At 41.7% G+C, this 18203-nt stretch overlaps 1 protein-coding gene across 1 annotated transcript; it reads left to right on the top strand.

The window, feature by feature from the left end:
• Positions 1-7043: 7043 nt before the first annotated feature.
• Positions 7044-9494, top strand: LOC147335756 (placenta-specific gene 8 protein-like). The gene is made up of 4 exons (XM_086281739.1): positions 7044-7167; positions 7605-7703; positions 8541-8686; positions 9161-9494. The coding sequence occupies exons 2-4, from the start codon at positions 7607-7609 to the stop codon at positions 9254-9256; spliced, it is 339 nt and encodes a 112-aa protein (XP_086137865.1). The 5' UTR covers positions 7044-7167; positions 7605-7606; the 3' UTR covers positions 9257-9494.
• The last annotated feature ends 8709 nt before the right edge of the window (positions 9495-18203 follow it).

Raw genomic sequence — 18203 nt, 5'->3', positions numbered from 1 at the left:
AAAAAGATCCTTAATAATCTTCAAGTGTTTTGAGAGAAAACCAAATGACAGCACCTCCTCCACTTGATGGGAAACTTTGGATAATCGCAGGTCTTATTATTTTGTTCAGATGTAATTTCATGTGAAGCAGAGCCAGAAAAAAATGCAAGTTGAAATTTGTGTATTACACCTATTTAACACCCACTTTCGATTTTCAGTGGCAAGAGGAGAAAAAGAAAGAGAAAGAAAAGAAAACATACCTCCATAAGTTTTACATTCTGAAAAACAAAATCTAAATGTCAGTGGGGCATGTGAAGAAAAACAATACGTTTCTACAGAAGTGAGGTTGGCATGCCTCAACAAGTGAGTATCTCACATTTCCTGTAATCTGTGCCCCGTATCCCACGAATACAGAAATCCCTGAGGGTCCAGTGTTCCTTTCATGGAGAATCTTCTGCTTCAATGCTGCAATGAACGTGTCAGCAAGCACTCAGCTCTCATCACATGACAACAAAGTGCCAGAATCCACAGCTCAGCATACGAGTCCTGGTGTATGAAGACTATCTGAAGTTCTGCTGTGTGTAGATCTTCAGCAGGAAACAGTTAGAAAATGTAAATGCACAGAGAATACAGAATACACAAAAAATAATAAGATACACAGATTTCTGACTTGAATCTTTCTGAATGGTCATTATGTCATGGTCCCCGTGTCTGCCCGGCCGGCCCCGCAAGGCTACATGTGTTTTTGTTTACTCTTTCTCTCGCCTCTTTACCTGGGCGGAGCTCACTGCGGGCTCCCGCCCTTGGCCCACACACCTGTTGCCCATTATGTGTTTGCCATTTAAGGCCGGGGCGCAGACAGTCTCATCGCTGTATGATTGTGCGAGACACGTTAGTGAGCTTCTAGCCTCAGTAAAGTTTTCGTGTGTAAATCTGTGATTGAGCTGAACCGATCTTTCTTGTGAATAGTTTTCCCGGACCCGTAACCTACCCGCTGTGTGGACGCGTACAGAGAAGAGAGCGTGTGTGAGAGAGCTTCTCCTTTTCAGATTTCCCCCCCCTGGACCCCAGGAACCTCCAAATTACCCCACTGTATATAAGATAAGATAAGATAAGATAACCTTTATTAGTCCCACACGTGGGAAATATGTTCTGCACCTGGTGATTGTGTAAATAAAACTCTGTTTTTGGAACTGAATTCTGCTCTGCGCTTGATTCCCCGCCATCACTTGCGACACATTAAATATTTACAGCTCATGTTTTGATCTTGACATAAATTTGGTGCCATGCTGTATTGCACAAACTTGTTTTGTGGAACATTGCTCATCTTAAACTTACTGTTTCTCTTTGTGAAGCGAACATGATCGCACATGCTTTTATCTTTTCACATTATTGTGACTTGTTACTGGTCTCCCTCAATTGCTAGCAACTAAAGTAAAAGTACTTGTTATACAGAACCCAATGCATTATGTACTGGATCGTCAATGTGTGCACCACTTCACTGGCAACAAATTTTTAACCTGGAAGCAATAGAATGGTAACCCTAATGGAAATTGGGGTTTAATTAAAATTATCTGTTTACTGCCAGGTATAATAGAATAAGGGGTTAACAATTAAGTAATAAGTATCATGTAACTCTGAGGTGTTTTAGAGGAAAGGACAAACACACAATTGAAAGGTACAAATGTATGGAACGCCAGGACTGCCATAATGAATTAATTAAATACACCATTAAATAATTAATTAAATGTGGCAATAATTAATTAAAATTGGAATTAATTAATTAAATAAATAGTTATGACACATGTAATTAATTAATTATTGACACATTTAATTAATTATTTATGTATTTCACATTTTAATTAATTATTGACACATTTCATTAATTATTGACACATTTAATTAATTATTTAATGATATATTTATTTATTTCATTTTGGCAGTCCTGACGCCTGGCTCTCATCATGAAATAATTTTATCTGTCAGCCTCACCCATCAAACTCAGGGGGCGGGGTTAACGCTGATCGAGTCAAAACCATTGCTTTGGCCTGGTGGCCATTGTTTCTAGCACACAACAACCGGCATGTGGAAGCTAACAGAACTGAGCTTTGAAAAACCCTGTTTGTGTGTTACCAAATACCGTTTTAATATTTTTTTAGCCGAGAATGTAGTAGTTTAATCTTCATGTGTCTGGTCGGTTTGTCAAGATACAGCCTCTTTGCAAAAGTGTTTCGATGATTTCGGAGATGTCTGCCCAGTCTCACGGCAAAGCGTGGGATAGACCCGCTCGCCTCGCAAGCAATCCCACCGACAAAGCGCAGGCCCCGGTACACAGCTGTAGTAACCCCCGCTGACTTCTTTTACTGAGGTTATATTTATCGGTGTTTTATTTCCTGATGTTCTTATGTGTCCTACGTGTTTCAGTCGCCAATTCTGAATTATAACTAACATTAAAAACATGTTTAAGGAGGAGAGAGAGCAAATAAATCTGTTTAACATCTGATCTTTGGGTTTTTGTTCAGTAATCAGCGTGACCTGTGTATAAACACATAAAAGAGATAACGTTGGTGTTTCCGTCATGTAGTAACTGCTGGCTTTAACTGTACAAAGGTTGTTCGACACTATGAAACACATACAGACTTCATGATGTTCGGCTAATATTTTTATTGTGAATATTAATCATGCTGACCTCGCTCTGTACACCATGCAGCGAGGTCAGCATATCCACGATATCCTCAGCTCCATGAGTTAACACAGAGTTTCCCAGCTGACTATCTAACTGCCAACTATTCCAGAGACGTGAAAATATACAGCATAAAGAAAAGTGTAAGAGACTCAGCAGCAGATTAGAATAACAGTTATACATTTAATAAATCACCAAATGAATCCAAGAAACGAGCAAACCTGTTCCGACAATTTGAATTTGTATTCCCTCAGCTGCAGACTCGCTGCTGTTTAAATGTTTGAAAAGGAAGATTAGATATAAAAAACGTCAAACATAGACTCAGTCTGCCTTCACATTTGATATGAGGCCAGCACGTATAGTGGCCTCAGCAGGCTATTACTGAAATACACGTGCTATATCATAAACTATGATATAAACAGGGAGGTCCTATTAACATGTTTAGTTTTAAAGGACACCTTCCTGCCTTTAGTCTCATTCATGAGCAGTATTAGTTTTCTTCTAACATCCAGAAGTCTGCACGATGTGTTTCATAGTTTGTAACAAGCCTTTGACAGGTAAACATAACATGACCGAAAAAGCAAAAAAAAAGCAAAAAAAAAGAGAGAGAGTGTTGACATAAGAAGAGAAAATTCTCTCAATTATGGAGACAGACAAATGGTTCATTTATGTTTGATGTGTGTTTATTCCTCCCTAAATATCGTCGGTGAAGTTCGCCATGCATGTCAGATTTTCCTGCGCATTTTTATACGTCTGCCAACAGAGAGAGAAAAAAAATCACATTCTAACAGACAGCTGGTGCTTAGAATACAGTTGAATAACTATTAAAAAACAGATGATATTTAGATGATAGTTCAGTCTAACACATGTGCCAGTGAACCATTAAACGTCTGTGAAACTATGCAGTTATGAAACGTAACTTTAACCTCAGCCAAACCGATTTGCTCAGTTGTAAATAAAACAGCGAAGTAAACGTGACCCGACAGACAGAACCTGAGTGAATGAAGTCCAGCGTTTAACCACTGAGAGCTAAAACTCAGCTGAGGTTTGAAAGCTGTGTGCCGGTGATTGGACATCAGCCGCTGATAAAGCTGTTCGCCTATAAAGTGCTCTGTAAGGAAACGAGCTCCAGCAGCTCTGCGCTCGGGGAAAACACTATATTTACTTATCTTGTGCAGAAAAATGCGCTGACATTGCGTTATATCGAGCACCGGCTGCCCAGTTAAACTGTGACTATCACCAGGTAACGTAGGCGTGTTTCTTGAATTAGCAGCAGGTGTTAAACAGCTGACAGATGAGGAGGAGGATGCATGCAGGTAAACTGAGGGTCTGTTGAGCTGATCGCTGGTTTCGTGAGAAAAATGTCAGCTCGTTCTTTATGTTACAGAAGCACAGAGACACAAGACCAGGCGGAAAGAGACGATCGTTCGGTGAAAATGAGAATCTGCGAATGCAACATGTGGAACACGGAGAGTGGAATATGTAAACAAACCGGTTAACGTACCCCCTCGGTGCACTCTGCATGCTAACTGTTAGCAGAGCTAGTGAAATCTCTGAAAACATCTGAGCACTTTTGCAAACATGTTCTATGTTGACAACCTGACCAGACATACGTCGCGACATTCACGGCTAAAACACTGTTAAAAGTGTAGCTGGTGACAGAAAAACGGGGTATTTTAAAACTACACCACCACCATTGCTGCTTGTGATTTGATCTGCATTCTGGGATAACTGGCTGCCCCAAGTCTACACAAGCAATCGATTTTCTAGGATCGACCTGTTTTGACTTACTTTGCACGGCAACCAATCAAATGTTAGAGAAGCTGCATGGGCAGCGTTAACCCCGCCCCCTGAGTTTGATGGGTGAGGCTGACAGATAAAATTATTTCATGACGAGAGCCAGGCGTCAGGACTGCCAAAATGAAATAAATAAATATATCATTAAATAATTAATTAAATGTGTCAATAATTAATTAAAATGTGAAATACATAAATAATTAATTAAATGTGTCAATAATTAATTAATTACATGTGTCATAACTATTTATTTAATTAATTCCAATTTTAATTAATTATTGCCACATTTAATTAATTATTTAATGGTGTATTTAATTAATTCATTATGGCAGTCCTGGCGTTCCATACAAATGTGTTGTGCATGAAACGAATTCAAACGTGCTGCAGATGTGTGTCACAAGTTGATCCGGCTGTAGGCTGTGGCACTTGGCCAGAGGTGGCGCTGGTTGATTCGAGTCCATGTTAGTGCACACAAAGTAAACTGCTCACTTTAGTTGTGAAGCAAAGATACTGAAATTGGAGTAATAAAACGTACGAGGGGAGAGTCTCCCGATCGTTTACTCTTGCTGTCCTGTGAACAACACCGGCGTGGTGTTAATTGTTTGCTTTTTTTTTTGTGATCGCGTTGCGCATGACAATATCACCAGGTAAACTCGCGACATTTTTAAATATTTTGTTGTTCAACAGCATCAAGACTGACGGAGTGTGTTTGAGATAACCTCACAAGTGTCACAGATGACACATTTTGTCGGTAGCAGCTCCTGAAACGCAAGTCTGCCACACATCTGTTCCACCAAATCCAGTTAATCTAAGCGCCAGTTAATCTGGAACACCGGTCCTCGCAGCGCGGGCTTGCCGCTGCTAAAACTAAACCGAGCTCTCTGAAAGGCACAGCCAATCATATTGGCCATATTTGTCACATGACGTAGGACTCCAGTAGAGAACGTAATTTAACGCTCTGTGCACCGCTAGGTGAATGAGACGTTGACAGATCCGTTTTTTTTTCTTGCTATCGGTTTTGTTTTTCTTAACTGGAAGAGATTAAATTATTGGTGGGGACAATTCAATAATCGCTGGATATTGGTGGGGACATGTCCCTTCCGTCCATGCCAAATACGCCCTTGGATCACGAGGATGACTTTTAGAAAACTCTATAGCACTGCAAATAACTTTTCAAAAATCTTTGTTTGTTAGTTACTTTTTGGCATAATGAGCCTTTTATTTTGGTGCACTTCCTGCTGATTATGGATGTTGTACAGGGATCCAAGTGTTTGTTTGCTAACTGACTTTCTCTTGAAGCAAAGTGTCACGGATTGCCGGGGCAAGCCGTGTGGGATTGTAGGAAAGGACCAAAAAGGCAGCAGCTCTGGTGCAGGTGAGTGTTTATTTACAGTGGTGGGTAAGTACAAACAGCGGTGGCGACAAAACATGAAACTGGAGACCTAAACTGGGTAAACTAAGAAGACAAACCAGAACGAGGATGCAGGGAGGTCCGGAGAAATACATACGGGAAGACGCAGGGAGACCAAGGGGAAACAAAACCGGAGCACCAGGGCCCTATTTCAGGAAGCCGGTTTAGTGGAAAAACTGAGTAAGTATACCCTGAGTTAACGAAAACTCTGGGTTTTCGGTTTCACAAAGCGAGTTCAGATGAAGCCTCAGTGAGTCACTATGACGACACACTCCGTGAAGCTATCATTTTATCCTTGATATATTCTTGAGGTGATAGTAAGCTGACTTTGTTATTGTCTTAATGTGTTTTTCTAAGTTTAGGTCTGCATAAAAGATCTGATGTCTCAACAGGACCTGGAAAAACTAGTCCATGCATTCATCTTTAGTAGGCTTGATTACTGTAACAGCATCTTTACAGGTCTACCTAAAAAATCACTCAGACAACTACAGCTCATTCAGAACTCTGCTGCTCGAGTCCTCACCAAGACCAAAAAATGGACCACATCAGTCCAGCTCTGAGGTCTTTACACTGGCTGCCTGTCCGTCAGAGGATAGACTTTAAAGTTCTGATGCTGGTCTATAAAGCTCTGAATGGTTTAGGACCAAAATACATCAGTGACCTCCTGACCCAGTATGAACCATCCAGATCCCTCAGGTCATCTGGATCCGGTCTTTTATCAGTTCCCAGAGTCAGAACCAGACACGGAGAAGCTGCATTCAGCTTTTATGCTCCTTATATCTGGAACAAACTCCCAGAAAGCCTCAGATCAGCTGAAACACTCAGTTTATTTAAATCCAGGTTGAAGACTCACCTATTCTCAGCTGCATTTGAATAAAGCACCAAATCCACACTTTTAAGCTTAAATTTCAAAACTTACATTTAACTACTGATTTTATCTATTGTTCTGATTTTATCTGTTTTGATTTTATATACTGTTTTGTTTGTTTGTTAATTAGTTTGTTTGTTTGCTTGTTTTAATCTATTTTAAATCATGCTTTTTATTTGTTTTTGTTTCTAATGTCTCTGTAAAGCACTTTGAATCACCTTGTTGTTGAATTGTGCTATACAAATAAACTTGCCTTGCCTATCCATTTAACATCAAATTTAACTGTTAAACTAAAAGGGCTGTGACACTGCTGAGCTAGAGGTGTGTTTGTGTATGTGTCCCCTCCCCTCCCTTAGTTGGAGTTAAATTCTGGGTTTCAGCCCTTTTTTTTCCCATTTTCTCTTCAAAGCTCAGAGAACCAGAGAAGAGGTAAGAGAAACTTTTTATACTGATGAGCTAAATACAGCAATCTATGTGAATCGATTTTACTATTTCAGTATAACCTGTAGTAATGAAACAGTTTATGCATGAGATGCTGGAACTAAAGGAAATGTTAAAGCCTTCCAGACCCACATGCACAAAAAAAGACAAAATTAGGAAGAAAAAAATATAAATCATGTAATTCGTTGCATATTGAACTGTTTTGTACTGCACACAAATTATTTGTACATGTCACTCCAGGTATTTGTAATGATTTGCATGAAATAGAAAACATCTTGTTACACGTGTAATAATGGCTCTCATAATGGCCCACTGTAGACAATAATGCTTTAAACCAGTCTGTTATCTCTATTGTATTCTAGCGCCAGTTTGTAACTGCTATAAAGTTTCACTCTGTGTCTCCATTCCTGGCTTGTTTCCTCCAGTTATGGCTGTCCGCCAGCAGCCCACCCAGGGGATGTTATCCCCCCGCTCTGGAGCATGGAGCACCGAGCTCTTAGATTGCACCTCTGATATGAAAACCTGTAAGTCTTCCCAGCAAACCAAAGCAAACAAACAGCAGTAATTTATGAATCTACCATGTCCTCAGGCTTTGTTTCAGACAATTCAAGAATGTTGACAAAATATCTAAATTTATCTAAATTATAAAACTGTCCACTTATACATACAGAAGATTAAGTTTCCCTGTTGCTATGGGAATTTAAAAGCATAGGCAGCACAGCTGTGGAGCGGTTACCACTGTTGTCTCATAGCGAGTAGTTTTTGGCCTCTGATGGCCTCGTTTCGTGACTGCATGGGTTTCTGAAAAGGAGTCTGGCTGCCTGAGGACCAACAGAATGATTTCCAGGCATTGCATTACATTAAATTGGCCTTTTAGAATTGCAACACAGCAGCTACACTGCAGCATTTAGGCCACAAAAACACGACTATCAGAGTGCAATTTGGCAAAGTCTTACTGATGATAAGTTAATCGAGCACATCTGACTAACAACACCTGGCTGCTTCTCACCCTATTGAAGGTTTTCACAGGAATGTGTACCTCGTCTTGGTACACCGCTCAGAGCACCAGTCAGATTTTCATATGAGAGCAAGAAATGTAATAATGTGCATGAAACACTTTGCATTAACACTGCATCAAACTCAACGAGGTCCAAACTACAACTTTTTTATTTTCATTGGTGGCATCAGAAAACTAAAATTCCTGGAAAAACAAAAATAAAGAAGCCAAAGAAAGTTCTAAAACAAATGACCTCTTTAGAAAACAATCCTTGCTCACGCTGACATTTGATATATAGTGATTATAAACTACAGTAAACACTGATACTCTAATGCTGTATTTCTGCACATTTTCCTCCCTCAAGGTTGCTACGGCCTTTGGTGTTTCCCCTGTATGCAGTGTCAGACAGCCAGTAAGCATGGATGGTGCTGCGCAATGCCACTGCTGGATGTTTGTGGTGTGGTGTCCTGCTTACTCCGACAGTCCATCAGAGAGCGCCACAACATCGAAGTAAGGCTGGGTTTGAGATGGAGCGGGACTATGCACTGCATAAAAGAGATGTATTTGGCCACTCTGCATTTTAAAGCTTTTCTTTTGAGCATTATAGCCAGAAATAACCATATTTGAAGGGTGACCAAGAGGGTGGAGTTAAAAATCACATTAGTCAGTTGCATCCACACACACCCCAAAAAATCCCCAAATTTATATTACTTACTACTGAAGACTGCCTTATTCACCTTTTGGTTGTAAAATGTAATGCCCAGCATCATGGAGCTCTTAGCAGAGCTCAAAGAAGAAATATCTAGTTCACAGTGAATGTGAGAGTGAATGAATAGTGGCATTGTGGCATTGTAAAGCGCTTTGGGTGCCTTGAAAAGCACTATATAAATCCAATCCATTATTATTATTCACAGAGCAGATACTCCAAACTAATTAAAAATCTGTCTGAACAGCTCTCTCTTTTTCCTCTTCTCCATCCTGTAGGGCTCTGCCACTGATGATGTCATCAATGTACTTTGCTGTTATTCGTGTGCCTGGTGCCAGATGTATCGTGAGGTGGTGATCAGGGAACGCCACTAGCCCTCAAACTTGATGCTGATCACGGTGCACGTTACCTGTGGATTAAGCTCATGGTTCAGGGCCCATGTCATGATTTTCAGATAAAACCTATATGTAGTAATGTAGTAATAATAAAAGCTATAAGAACATGTAAGCTCATTTTAAAATAGCGTTATAGAGGTTTTAATCTGACCAAAAAAATCTTTCTATTTCATGTAACAGGATTCCTGTTGTTGTAATCTTTTGAGTAAAAAGAAAACTATTCTTATTCACTCATTAGGATTCATTGTCTTAAATAAATAAGATGTATTCAGAACTGATACAATTTAGTTATTTACTGGCACAAAACAACATCACAACAAATCACCCAGCACCATCGTGTGAAGGGTGGGGTGCCTCAGGGACACGTAGCAGGCACACTGCACATTTCTGTAACTTTTCAAACACACCTACAAATTAAAGTGAAAGGATTGTGTGTGATGGCGTAACCCACAAACATTATTTTGCTTAACACAGAAGAAACAAACGACAGACAGACTCAGGTTTGAGGGGATTGAGGAGCTGTTAACACGCCTCTTTATCAATGAGGAGTGTTCAGCATATCTTCATCCTACAGATGTGGGTGAGAGAGATACTGTATGTGAGGATTGGACACAGTTTAAACTATAATTGGATTACAGTACATCTATTTGAGCAAAAAGATCCTTAATAATCTTCAAGTGTTTTGAGAGAAAACCAAATGACAGCACCTCCTCCACTTGATGGGAAACTTTGGATAATCGCAGGTCTTATTATTTTGTTCAGATGTAATTTCATGTGAAGCAGAGCCAGAAAAAAATGCAAGTTGAAATTTGTGTATTACACCTATTTAACACCCGCTTTCGATTTTCAGTGGCAAGAGGAGAAAAAGAAAGAAAAAGAAAAGAAAACATACCTCCATAAGTTTTAGATTCTGAAAAACGAAATCTAAATGTCAGCAGGGCATGTGAAGAAAGACAATACGTTTCTACAGAAGTGAGGTTGGCATGCCTCAACAAGTGAGTATCTCACATTTCCTGTAATCTGTGTCCCGTATCCCACGAATACGGGTCCAGTGTTCCTTTCATGGAGAATCTTCTGCTTCAATGCTGCAATGAACGTGTCAGCGAGCACTCAGCTCTCATCACATGACAACAAAGTGCCAGAATCCACAGCTCAGCACACGAGTCCTGGTGTATGAAGACTATCTGAAGTTCTGCTGTGTGTAGATCTTCTGTAGATCACTTCAAATCATTAACTGATCTTAATTATATACTGCTGGGTAGCTTAAACTATAATAAGAAAATATTAGTAACTTTATATTTATAAATAATGAAATCCTAGTAGTGGGAATAATGTGGTTAAAAAACACGTGCCTGTGAGGCAAAACCAATTAATAACGGTGCTGTTATATACTGGCAACAAATTTTTAACCTGGAAGCAATAGAATGGTAACCCTAATGGAAATTGGGGTTTAATTAAAATTATCTTAAATGTTTACTGCCAGGTATAATAGAATAAGGGGTTAACAATTAAGTAATAAGTATCATGTAACTCTGAGGTGTTTTAGAGGAAAGGACAAACACACAATTGAAAGGTACAAATGTGTTGTGCATGAAACGAATTCAAACGTGGTGCAGATGTGTGTCACAAGTCGATCCGGCTGTAGGCTGTGGCACTTGGCCAGAGGTGGCGCTGGTTGATTCGAGTCCATGTTAGTGCACAAAGTAAACTGCACACTTTAGTTGTGAAGCAAAAACGCTGAAATCGGAGTAATAAACGTACGCGGGGAACGACTAGAGTCTCCCGATCGTTTACTTACGTTTACTGTCCTGTGAACAACACCGGCGTGGTGTTAATTGTTTGCTTCTTTTACGCCCTTGGATCACGAGGATGACTTTTAGAAAACTCTATAGCACTGCAAATAACTTTTCAAAAACCTTTGTTTGTTAGTTACTTTTTGGCATAATGAGCCTTTTATTTTGGTGCACTTCCTGCTGATTATGGATGTTGTACAGGGATCCAAGTGTTTGTTTGCTAACTGACTTTCTCTTGAAGCAAAGTTACCTACAATTTTACCCTGCAACTTAAAGCTTTGTGTTTTAAAAATCTGAAATGGGAACAAGGTGCTGTGTGTTTTGATTCTATCTGGGGGTGTATTATGAAGTAGTTCAAGTAGTTCCAGTACAAATTATTTTTAGTGTGCACTATGGATTTTTGACTGTACTATGATAGTGCATATAGAAATAAAATATAATGCTGTAGTAAGTATATCTGGATTAAACATAATAGCACAAAGAATATAAAAACGGTAAAAAGAGGGCAGATTTATCATCCTGTCCATTAAACATAAATTATTGAAGAGCTCCTTTATTCAGCCTAGCACTGCCCTCTACAGGAAAACCGAAGCTTGTGTCAATTGTGATACAATTTTGCTGTTAACACTCCGAGGTGATAAACACCACAGAGGCTCAAATTTCTTACTTATTAACTGGCCATCTAGAAATTATGAGAAAGTTTCATAGTGTGCTGAAATTTCAAGATACTAACCTGAAATTTTGATTTACGCACCGGATGGGTACACTTATTAAATATTATAGAGCTCACTAAAAATTAAATACAGGCTATTACTTTTGCATCGTTTATTGCATTGATGGAGGCAGTGATGTATGCAGCTGGGTAATGGCACAGCTAGCAACCGGGTGACTTTATTCACCCGCTTTGGACGTTATCAGTCGATACATTGGCCTTTATTAGCAGACGTCAGTACCATAGAAATGGGCCAGCATGGCCCATCTCCACCTGCTAGTTTGTTCAGAAGGTGGTTATCATCCATCCAGATGGAGGTTCATTAGGAGCGTGGGAAGACTCCAGAAGCCACTCTGGCTGGAATCAGTTGATTACAGCAGTGTTACCATTTGAACGGACAGCATTTATAGAATAACTATTAAAAGTCAGCGAGTGTCAATAATGTTAATGTGGTTATGTTAGTAATACAACGAGTGATAATATAACAGCTTTAAGATGCATTTGTAGATATTATTACGTGTTTTACCGTCTTTATGGTGCTAGCTTAAAGTTACGGTTTAAACGTTAGCTTATATTGTAGTAAAGCTGTTACTGTTTAAACGATGATAGGACAGAAATATTAGCTTCTGTTATGGACTAATGAAGTTACTAGTTAATAAAGTTTCCAGTAAAGTGATTAATCGCAGCCAGAGATTGACAGTAAATATCCCCTTTAGCTTCAATGCACCTGTAATAAATATGTGCAAGTAGGGATGGGTATTGATAAGATTTTCACGATTCCGATTCCATTTTCGATTCTGTTTAACGATTCAATTCTTTATCGATTCTCTTATCGATTTCTTTTTCAAAAAGGAGAACACTAAGGTCGATTATCTTAGAACTTTGTTTTATATCTTCTCTTTAAACAAGATAGAAACTTAGGAGTAACATGGCCTTACAAACCCAACAGTGAGATCTTAAGAGATACACAGCCTACGGCTCTTCAATGGGGTGTCACAGGGTCCCCAGGAAAAAAAATTGTAAATGTAAAATAATAACATAAATATTCTTCTGTAGCAATAATTACAATTGCAGAAGAATATCCAGTAATGTCCCTGCCTACAATTAAACACATCTGCTGTGGCAAATGGGTGCAAACCTTTGACCACAAACTTAGTCACTGCTCGGTGACATTCATCTATCCTGGCCTGAAAGGAGACGCTACCAGTAGACTGCAGCGAGAACTGCCAGCATCTGAGCCAGACTCTGTCTGTCTGTCTCATCATGGTCACCTAAATGCACAGTAATGGCAGGTTTTGTAAGAAGGCAGATCGCGTTAACATAATATGCACTGTTAGTTGATTATTTACCTGCTGCATTAACGGGAGAGGACGTACAAACGTTACCGCTGCTGCTGGGTTGAGATTAACGAGTCCGGAGCGGAATTAAAAACACGACATTCATTTAAGGTCATCGTGTGTTTTGTGAGCAAATGCTTTTGCATATTCGTAGTGTTTCCTCCCTGAAATGAAATATCTACTTTTCAAGTATTGCAAGTTACCCTGCTGTCATCCGTTCTCGTAAAGTATAACCAAACTTTTGAGCGTTTGAGCCGCCATGTTTCCTGCCAGGTACATGACGCTCCGCAACGTGGTGACGTAATTCGTGGCGACGGGAATCGATAAGGGAATCGTTTGCAAAAATGGCAAACAATTCCAAGGAATTGAAACACATATATATATATATATATATATATATATATATATATATAGAGCAGCTGGATAGCGTAGTGGTTAAACTACACGCCTTTGGAACAGAGGATCGCAAGTTCGATTCCTGCCTGGGGCGTCTGTATCCAGTAAGGGTCCTAAGGCTAGACCCCCTATGCTAAGCAAGCCTACCGCAGACATGAGCGAGACAGATAAATATGAAGGCATGCCGGCTCGGACGTCGCCCGGATCAACAAGGTCCGCGTCAGGTGTTGAGGAACCAGGGCACCCTGACGAAAAGTGGGCTACTGGAACAAGAAGGCATCGGTGGGCAAGGGACGAAAACAGGGCGTTGTTGGAATGCTACTACGCAAGTAACCCCGGCGGAAGGGGCTACATGAATAGGATGAGGGACCTATGGATTCTTCGATACCCAACATCCACAATGACGGCGAAACAACTAGTAGCTCAGTGTTCCAACATTCAAAAGAAGGGACTGCTCTCACAGCTAGAGATTGACGAGGTACAACACAAATGCTACGGCAAGGAGGAGTCAGGACGCCAGGTCAGGGGGGAGATATCATCACCCCCACCCGAGATTGGGTACATAGCCCCAAGTGCGATAGGAGAAGGATCGTTGAGTGCGAGAGGAACTGACCTGAAAAATAGGATCATGGCCAAGCTTGAAACCTGGATCCCCCGTAGCCGGTTACCAAGATTACGTGAAGTACCCTCAGAAGGTCTGCTAGATGATGTTAATGCAGCACTACGGGCAATACCTACAACCACAATTACCGACACTAACAAGCTGATCTACAATACGGCAGCAGTGATCAGTGAGATGCTTGGTTACAAGTTGAACAGCCACAAGGGGCAGTACCCTCCATGGAGAAGGAGGCTAGAGGGCAAGATCAAAGTAGCACGGAGGGAGGTTAGCCAACTAACGGAGTTGCAGAAAGGCGCGACAAATAAGGTGCCTAAGAAATACAGCAAGCTGTCCATACCTGAGGCCTTAGAAACTGCCAAGCAAAGACTCACAGCCTTGGCCAGCCGCTTGAGGAGGTACACCAGAGAGATAGAAGGCAGGAGAATAAACCAGCTGTTCTCCACAGAACCAGCAAAGGTGTACTCTCAGTGGCAAGGGAACAATAAGAGAACAGCACCACCAAGGCTGGAGACGGAGCAATACTGGAAGAGCATATGGGAGAAGGATGCAACCCATAACGGCAATGCTCAGTGGCTAGTGGATCTGAGGGCAGACCACAGCGACCTCCCTGAACAGGGTCCAGTAACCATCACAGTGGCAGATATCCAAGAAAGGGTCTCCAGTATGAAGAGTTGGACAGCACCAGGGCCCGACATGGTTCACGCCTACTGGCTGAAGAAGCTGACTGCACTCCACGAGCGTCTGGCAGCACAAATGAACCAGCTGCTAGTTAACGAGAGACACCCGGAATGGCTAACTGAAGGCCGGACGGTCCTGATCCCCAAGGACCCCAAGAAGGGACCGGTCCCCTCCAACTACCGACCAATAACCTGCCTCAGTACTACATGGAAGCTCCTGTCAGGCATCATATCGGCTAAGATGAACAGGCACATGGGTCAATACATGAGCGGGACACAGAAAGGAATTGGCAAGAATACCAGAGGTGCAAAACACCAGCTACTGGTAGACAGAACAATCAGCCGAGACTGCAAGACCAGACTGACCAACCTGTGCACTGCCTGGATTGATTACAAGAAGGCCTATGACTCAATGCCCCACAGCTGGATACTGGAATGCCTAGAATTGTACAAGATCAATGGGACCCTAAGAGCCTTCATCAGGAACTCAATGGGGATGTGGCGTACAACACTAGAGGCCAACTCCAAGCCCATAGCACAAGTTACCATCAAGTGCGGGATCTACCAAGGAGATGCTCTGTCCCCACTGCTGTTCTGCATAGGCCTGAACCCCCTCAGTGAGATCATTAACAAGACTGGCTACGGATACCGACTACGGAACGGAGCAGTTGTCAGCCACCTCCTGTACATGGATGACATCAAGCTGTATGCCAAGAGTGAACGAGACATCGATTCACTGATCCACACTACCAGGCTATACAGCAATGACATTGGAATGTCGTTCGGACTGGAGAAGTGTAGTCGGATGGTAACAAAGAGAGGGAAGGTAGTCAGAACTGAGGGGATTGAACTACCAGAAGGCAACATTGCAGACATAGAGGACAGTTACAAGTACCTGGGGATCCCGCAGGCAAATGGGAACCATGAAGAGGCCGCTAGAAAGGCTGCAACCACCAAGTACCTGCAGAGGGTCAGGCAAGTCCTGAGGAGTCAGCTGAATGGTAAGAACAAGATCCGGGCCATCAACACATACGCCCTGCCCGTGATCAGGTACCCTGCTGGGGTAATAGGCTGGCCAAAGGAGGAGATAGAAGCCACTGACATAAAGACAAGAAAGCTCCTGACCATGCATGGAGGGTTTCACCCCAAGTCCAGCACCCTGAGGCTGTACGCTAAGCGGAAGGAAGGGGGCCGGGGACTGGTGAGTGTCAGCACCACAGTCCAGGATGAGACAAGGAACATCCAAGAATACATTGGGAAGATGGCCCCAACTGACCGAGTGCTCAGTGAATACCTCAGGCAGCAGAAACCCAAGAAAGAGGAGGGAGACGAGGAACCATCATGGAAGGACAGGCCCCTGCACGGTATGTACCACCGGCAGATAGAGGAGGTGGCTGATATCCAGAAATCCTACCAGTGGCTGGACAAAGCTGGACTGAAAGACAGCACAGAGGCACTAATCATGGCAGCACAAGAACAAGCTCTGAGTACAAGATCCATAGAGGCTGGGGTCTATCACACCAGGCAAGACCCCAGGTGCAGGCTGTGTAAAGATGCCCCAGAGACAATCCAGCACATAACAGCAGGGTGCAAGATGCTAGCAGGCAAGGCATACATGGAACGCCATAACCAAGTGGCCGGCATAGTGTACAGGAACATCTGTGCCGAGTATAACCTAGAAGTCCCGAGGTCAAAATGGGAGATGCCCCCAAGGGTGGTGGAGAATGACCGAGCTAAGATCCTGTGGGACTTCCAGATACAGACGGACAAAATGGTGGTGGCTAACCAACCGGACATAGTGGTGGTAGACAAACAGAAGAAGACGGCCGTAGTGATCGATGTAGCGGTTCCGAATGACAGCAATATCAGGAAGAAGGAACACGAGAAGCTGGAGAAATACCAAGGGCTCAGAGAAGAGCTCGAGAGGATGTGGAGGGTGAAGGTAACGGTGGTCCCCGTGGTAATCGGAGCACTAGGTGCGGTGACTCCCAAGCTAGGCGAGTGGCTCCAGCAGATCCCGGGAATAACATCGGAGATCTCTGTCCAGAAGAGCGCAGTCCTGGGAACAGCTAAGATACTGCGCAGGACCCTCAAGCTCCCAGGCCTCTGGTAGAGGACCCGAGCTTGAAGGATAAACCGCCCGCAGGGGCGTGCTGGGTGTTTTTTTTTTATATATATATACATATACATATACATATATATACATATACATATATATACATATACATATATATACATATTAGAGATGGCACGATACCACTTTTTTATGTCCGATACCGATACCGATATCATAAATTTGGATATCTGCCGATACCGATATGAATCCGATATAGTGTTTTTTAATCAACAAAACTGTTTTTTAAAATATCTTGCTGCATTTTGCAAGTCTGCAAGTTCATACTCAAGTTTAAAACAACAACTACACTAAAGCTATTCTGTTATACCTGTATACAAAAAAAATATTTCATAGTTCAGCAATACTGATCAATCTAATAAACTTAGACCTACACCATCCTCCCTATTCTGGTATTTTAAAGAGTACTTAGCGTAAATATTAAGCAACCTAACTAATAGGGTTCCAACTCCCAGCAACAACAAAAATAAATAAATAAAAAATAGGGAACCACCCCTCACGCGCCACCTCATGATGCTTAATCGACGTAATCAACCTTAATTTGATGCAGTGTGAAAAAAAATGCACAGAAATCAATTATTTTTCAAGAAATATTAAATAGATTCAACATCTTTCTTCAACAAAATTGCAGACTGCACAGATGGTACCTTCCCAAAGGAAAAAGTACTATAGCTTACTAGGGTATATATATTAGACTTAATAGTCACTATGTACAGTAATTGACTTCTATTCATTTTACATCAAATTAAAACTTTGGGTGTCAGATAATTATTTATTAAAAGCTAGACATTTTAAATGAGAATAAGAAAGAAAAGTATGTCTTTGTGCCCCCTTTTCCCAGTTAATGCCCTATCGGCCCCCCTGGCTAAACTTTGCTAGATCCGCCCCTGCACAGTTACCAGCCGTCAGCTACGTAGAAAAAGATCCTGGTGTAGAAATTAATATTAAATAAATTCTAACAACAGCTTATCAAGCTTAAACGTGCTGCTGTTGTTCAGCCGCTGGTTTGCTCTTTCTGGCGCAAAGTGGACCAAAAACAAACGAGAGACAGACTCGCGACAGAAAAGCCGATCAGCTGATTTAAGCAGTTTCACGATTGAAGTAGCAGCCGGAGAGCGAGAGGCAGTCGCTTGTTAAGCTTAACGTGGGAATGCTTTACAAACATTCAGAGATGGACTTACACACTTGCTTTACTTCTCTCGGGGATAACTTTGTCGGAGATGAAATGCCAGGTTGCTAGCGAAGCTCCACATGC

This window comes from Aulonocara sp. 'chitande type north' Nkhata Bay, linkage group LG3, assembly GCF_057382095.1.
Source record: "Aulonocara sp. 'chitande type north' Nkhata Bay isolate Kocher_YH1m ecotype deep benthic linkage group LG3, A_spYH_male_GT1.1, whole genome shotgun sequence".
NCBI classification, from domain to species: domain Eukaryota; kingdom Metazoa; phylum Chordata; class Actinopteri; order Cichliformes; family Cichlidae; genus Aulonocara; species Aulonocara sp. 'chitande type north' Nkhata Bay.
The sequence above is the reverse complement of the archived record's forward strand: the minus strand, read 5'-3'. Positions and strand labels throughout refer to the sequence as shown.

Bases quoted from the DNA above. Each gene is read 5' to 3' on its own strand.
- LOC147335756 (XM_086281739.1), top strand. From the start codon at position 7,607: ATGGCTGTCCGCCAGCAGCCCACCCAGGGGATGTTATCCCCCCGCTCT. The intron at 7,704-8,540 runs GTAAGTCTTCCC...TCCTCCCTCAAG, and splicing joins CACCTCTGATATGAAAACCT to GTTGCTACGGCCTTTGGTGT. The intron at 8,687-9,160 runs GTAAGGCTGGGT...TCCATCCTGTAG, and splicing joins GAGAGCGCCACAACATCGAA to GGCTCTGCCACTGATGATGT.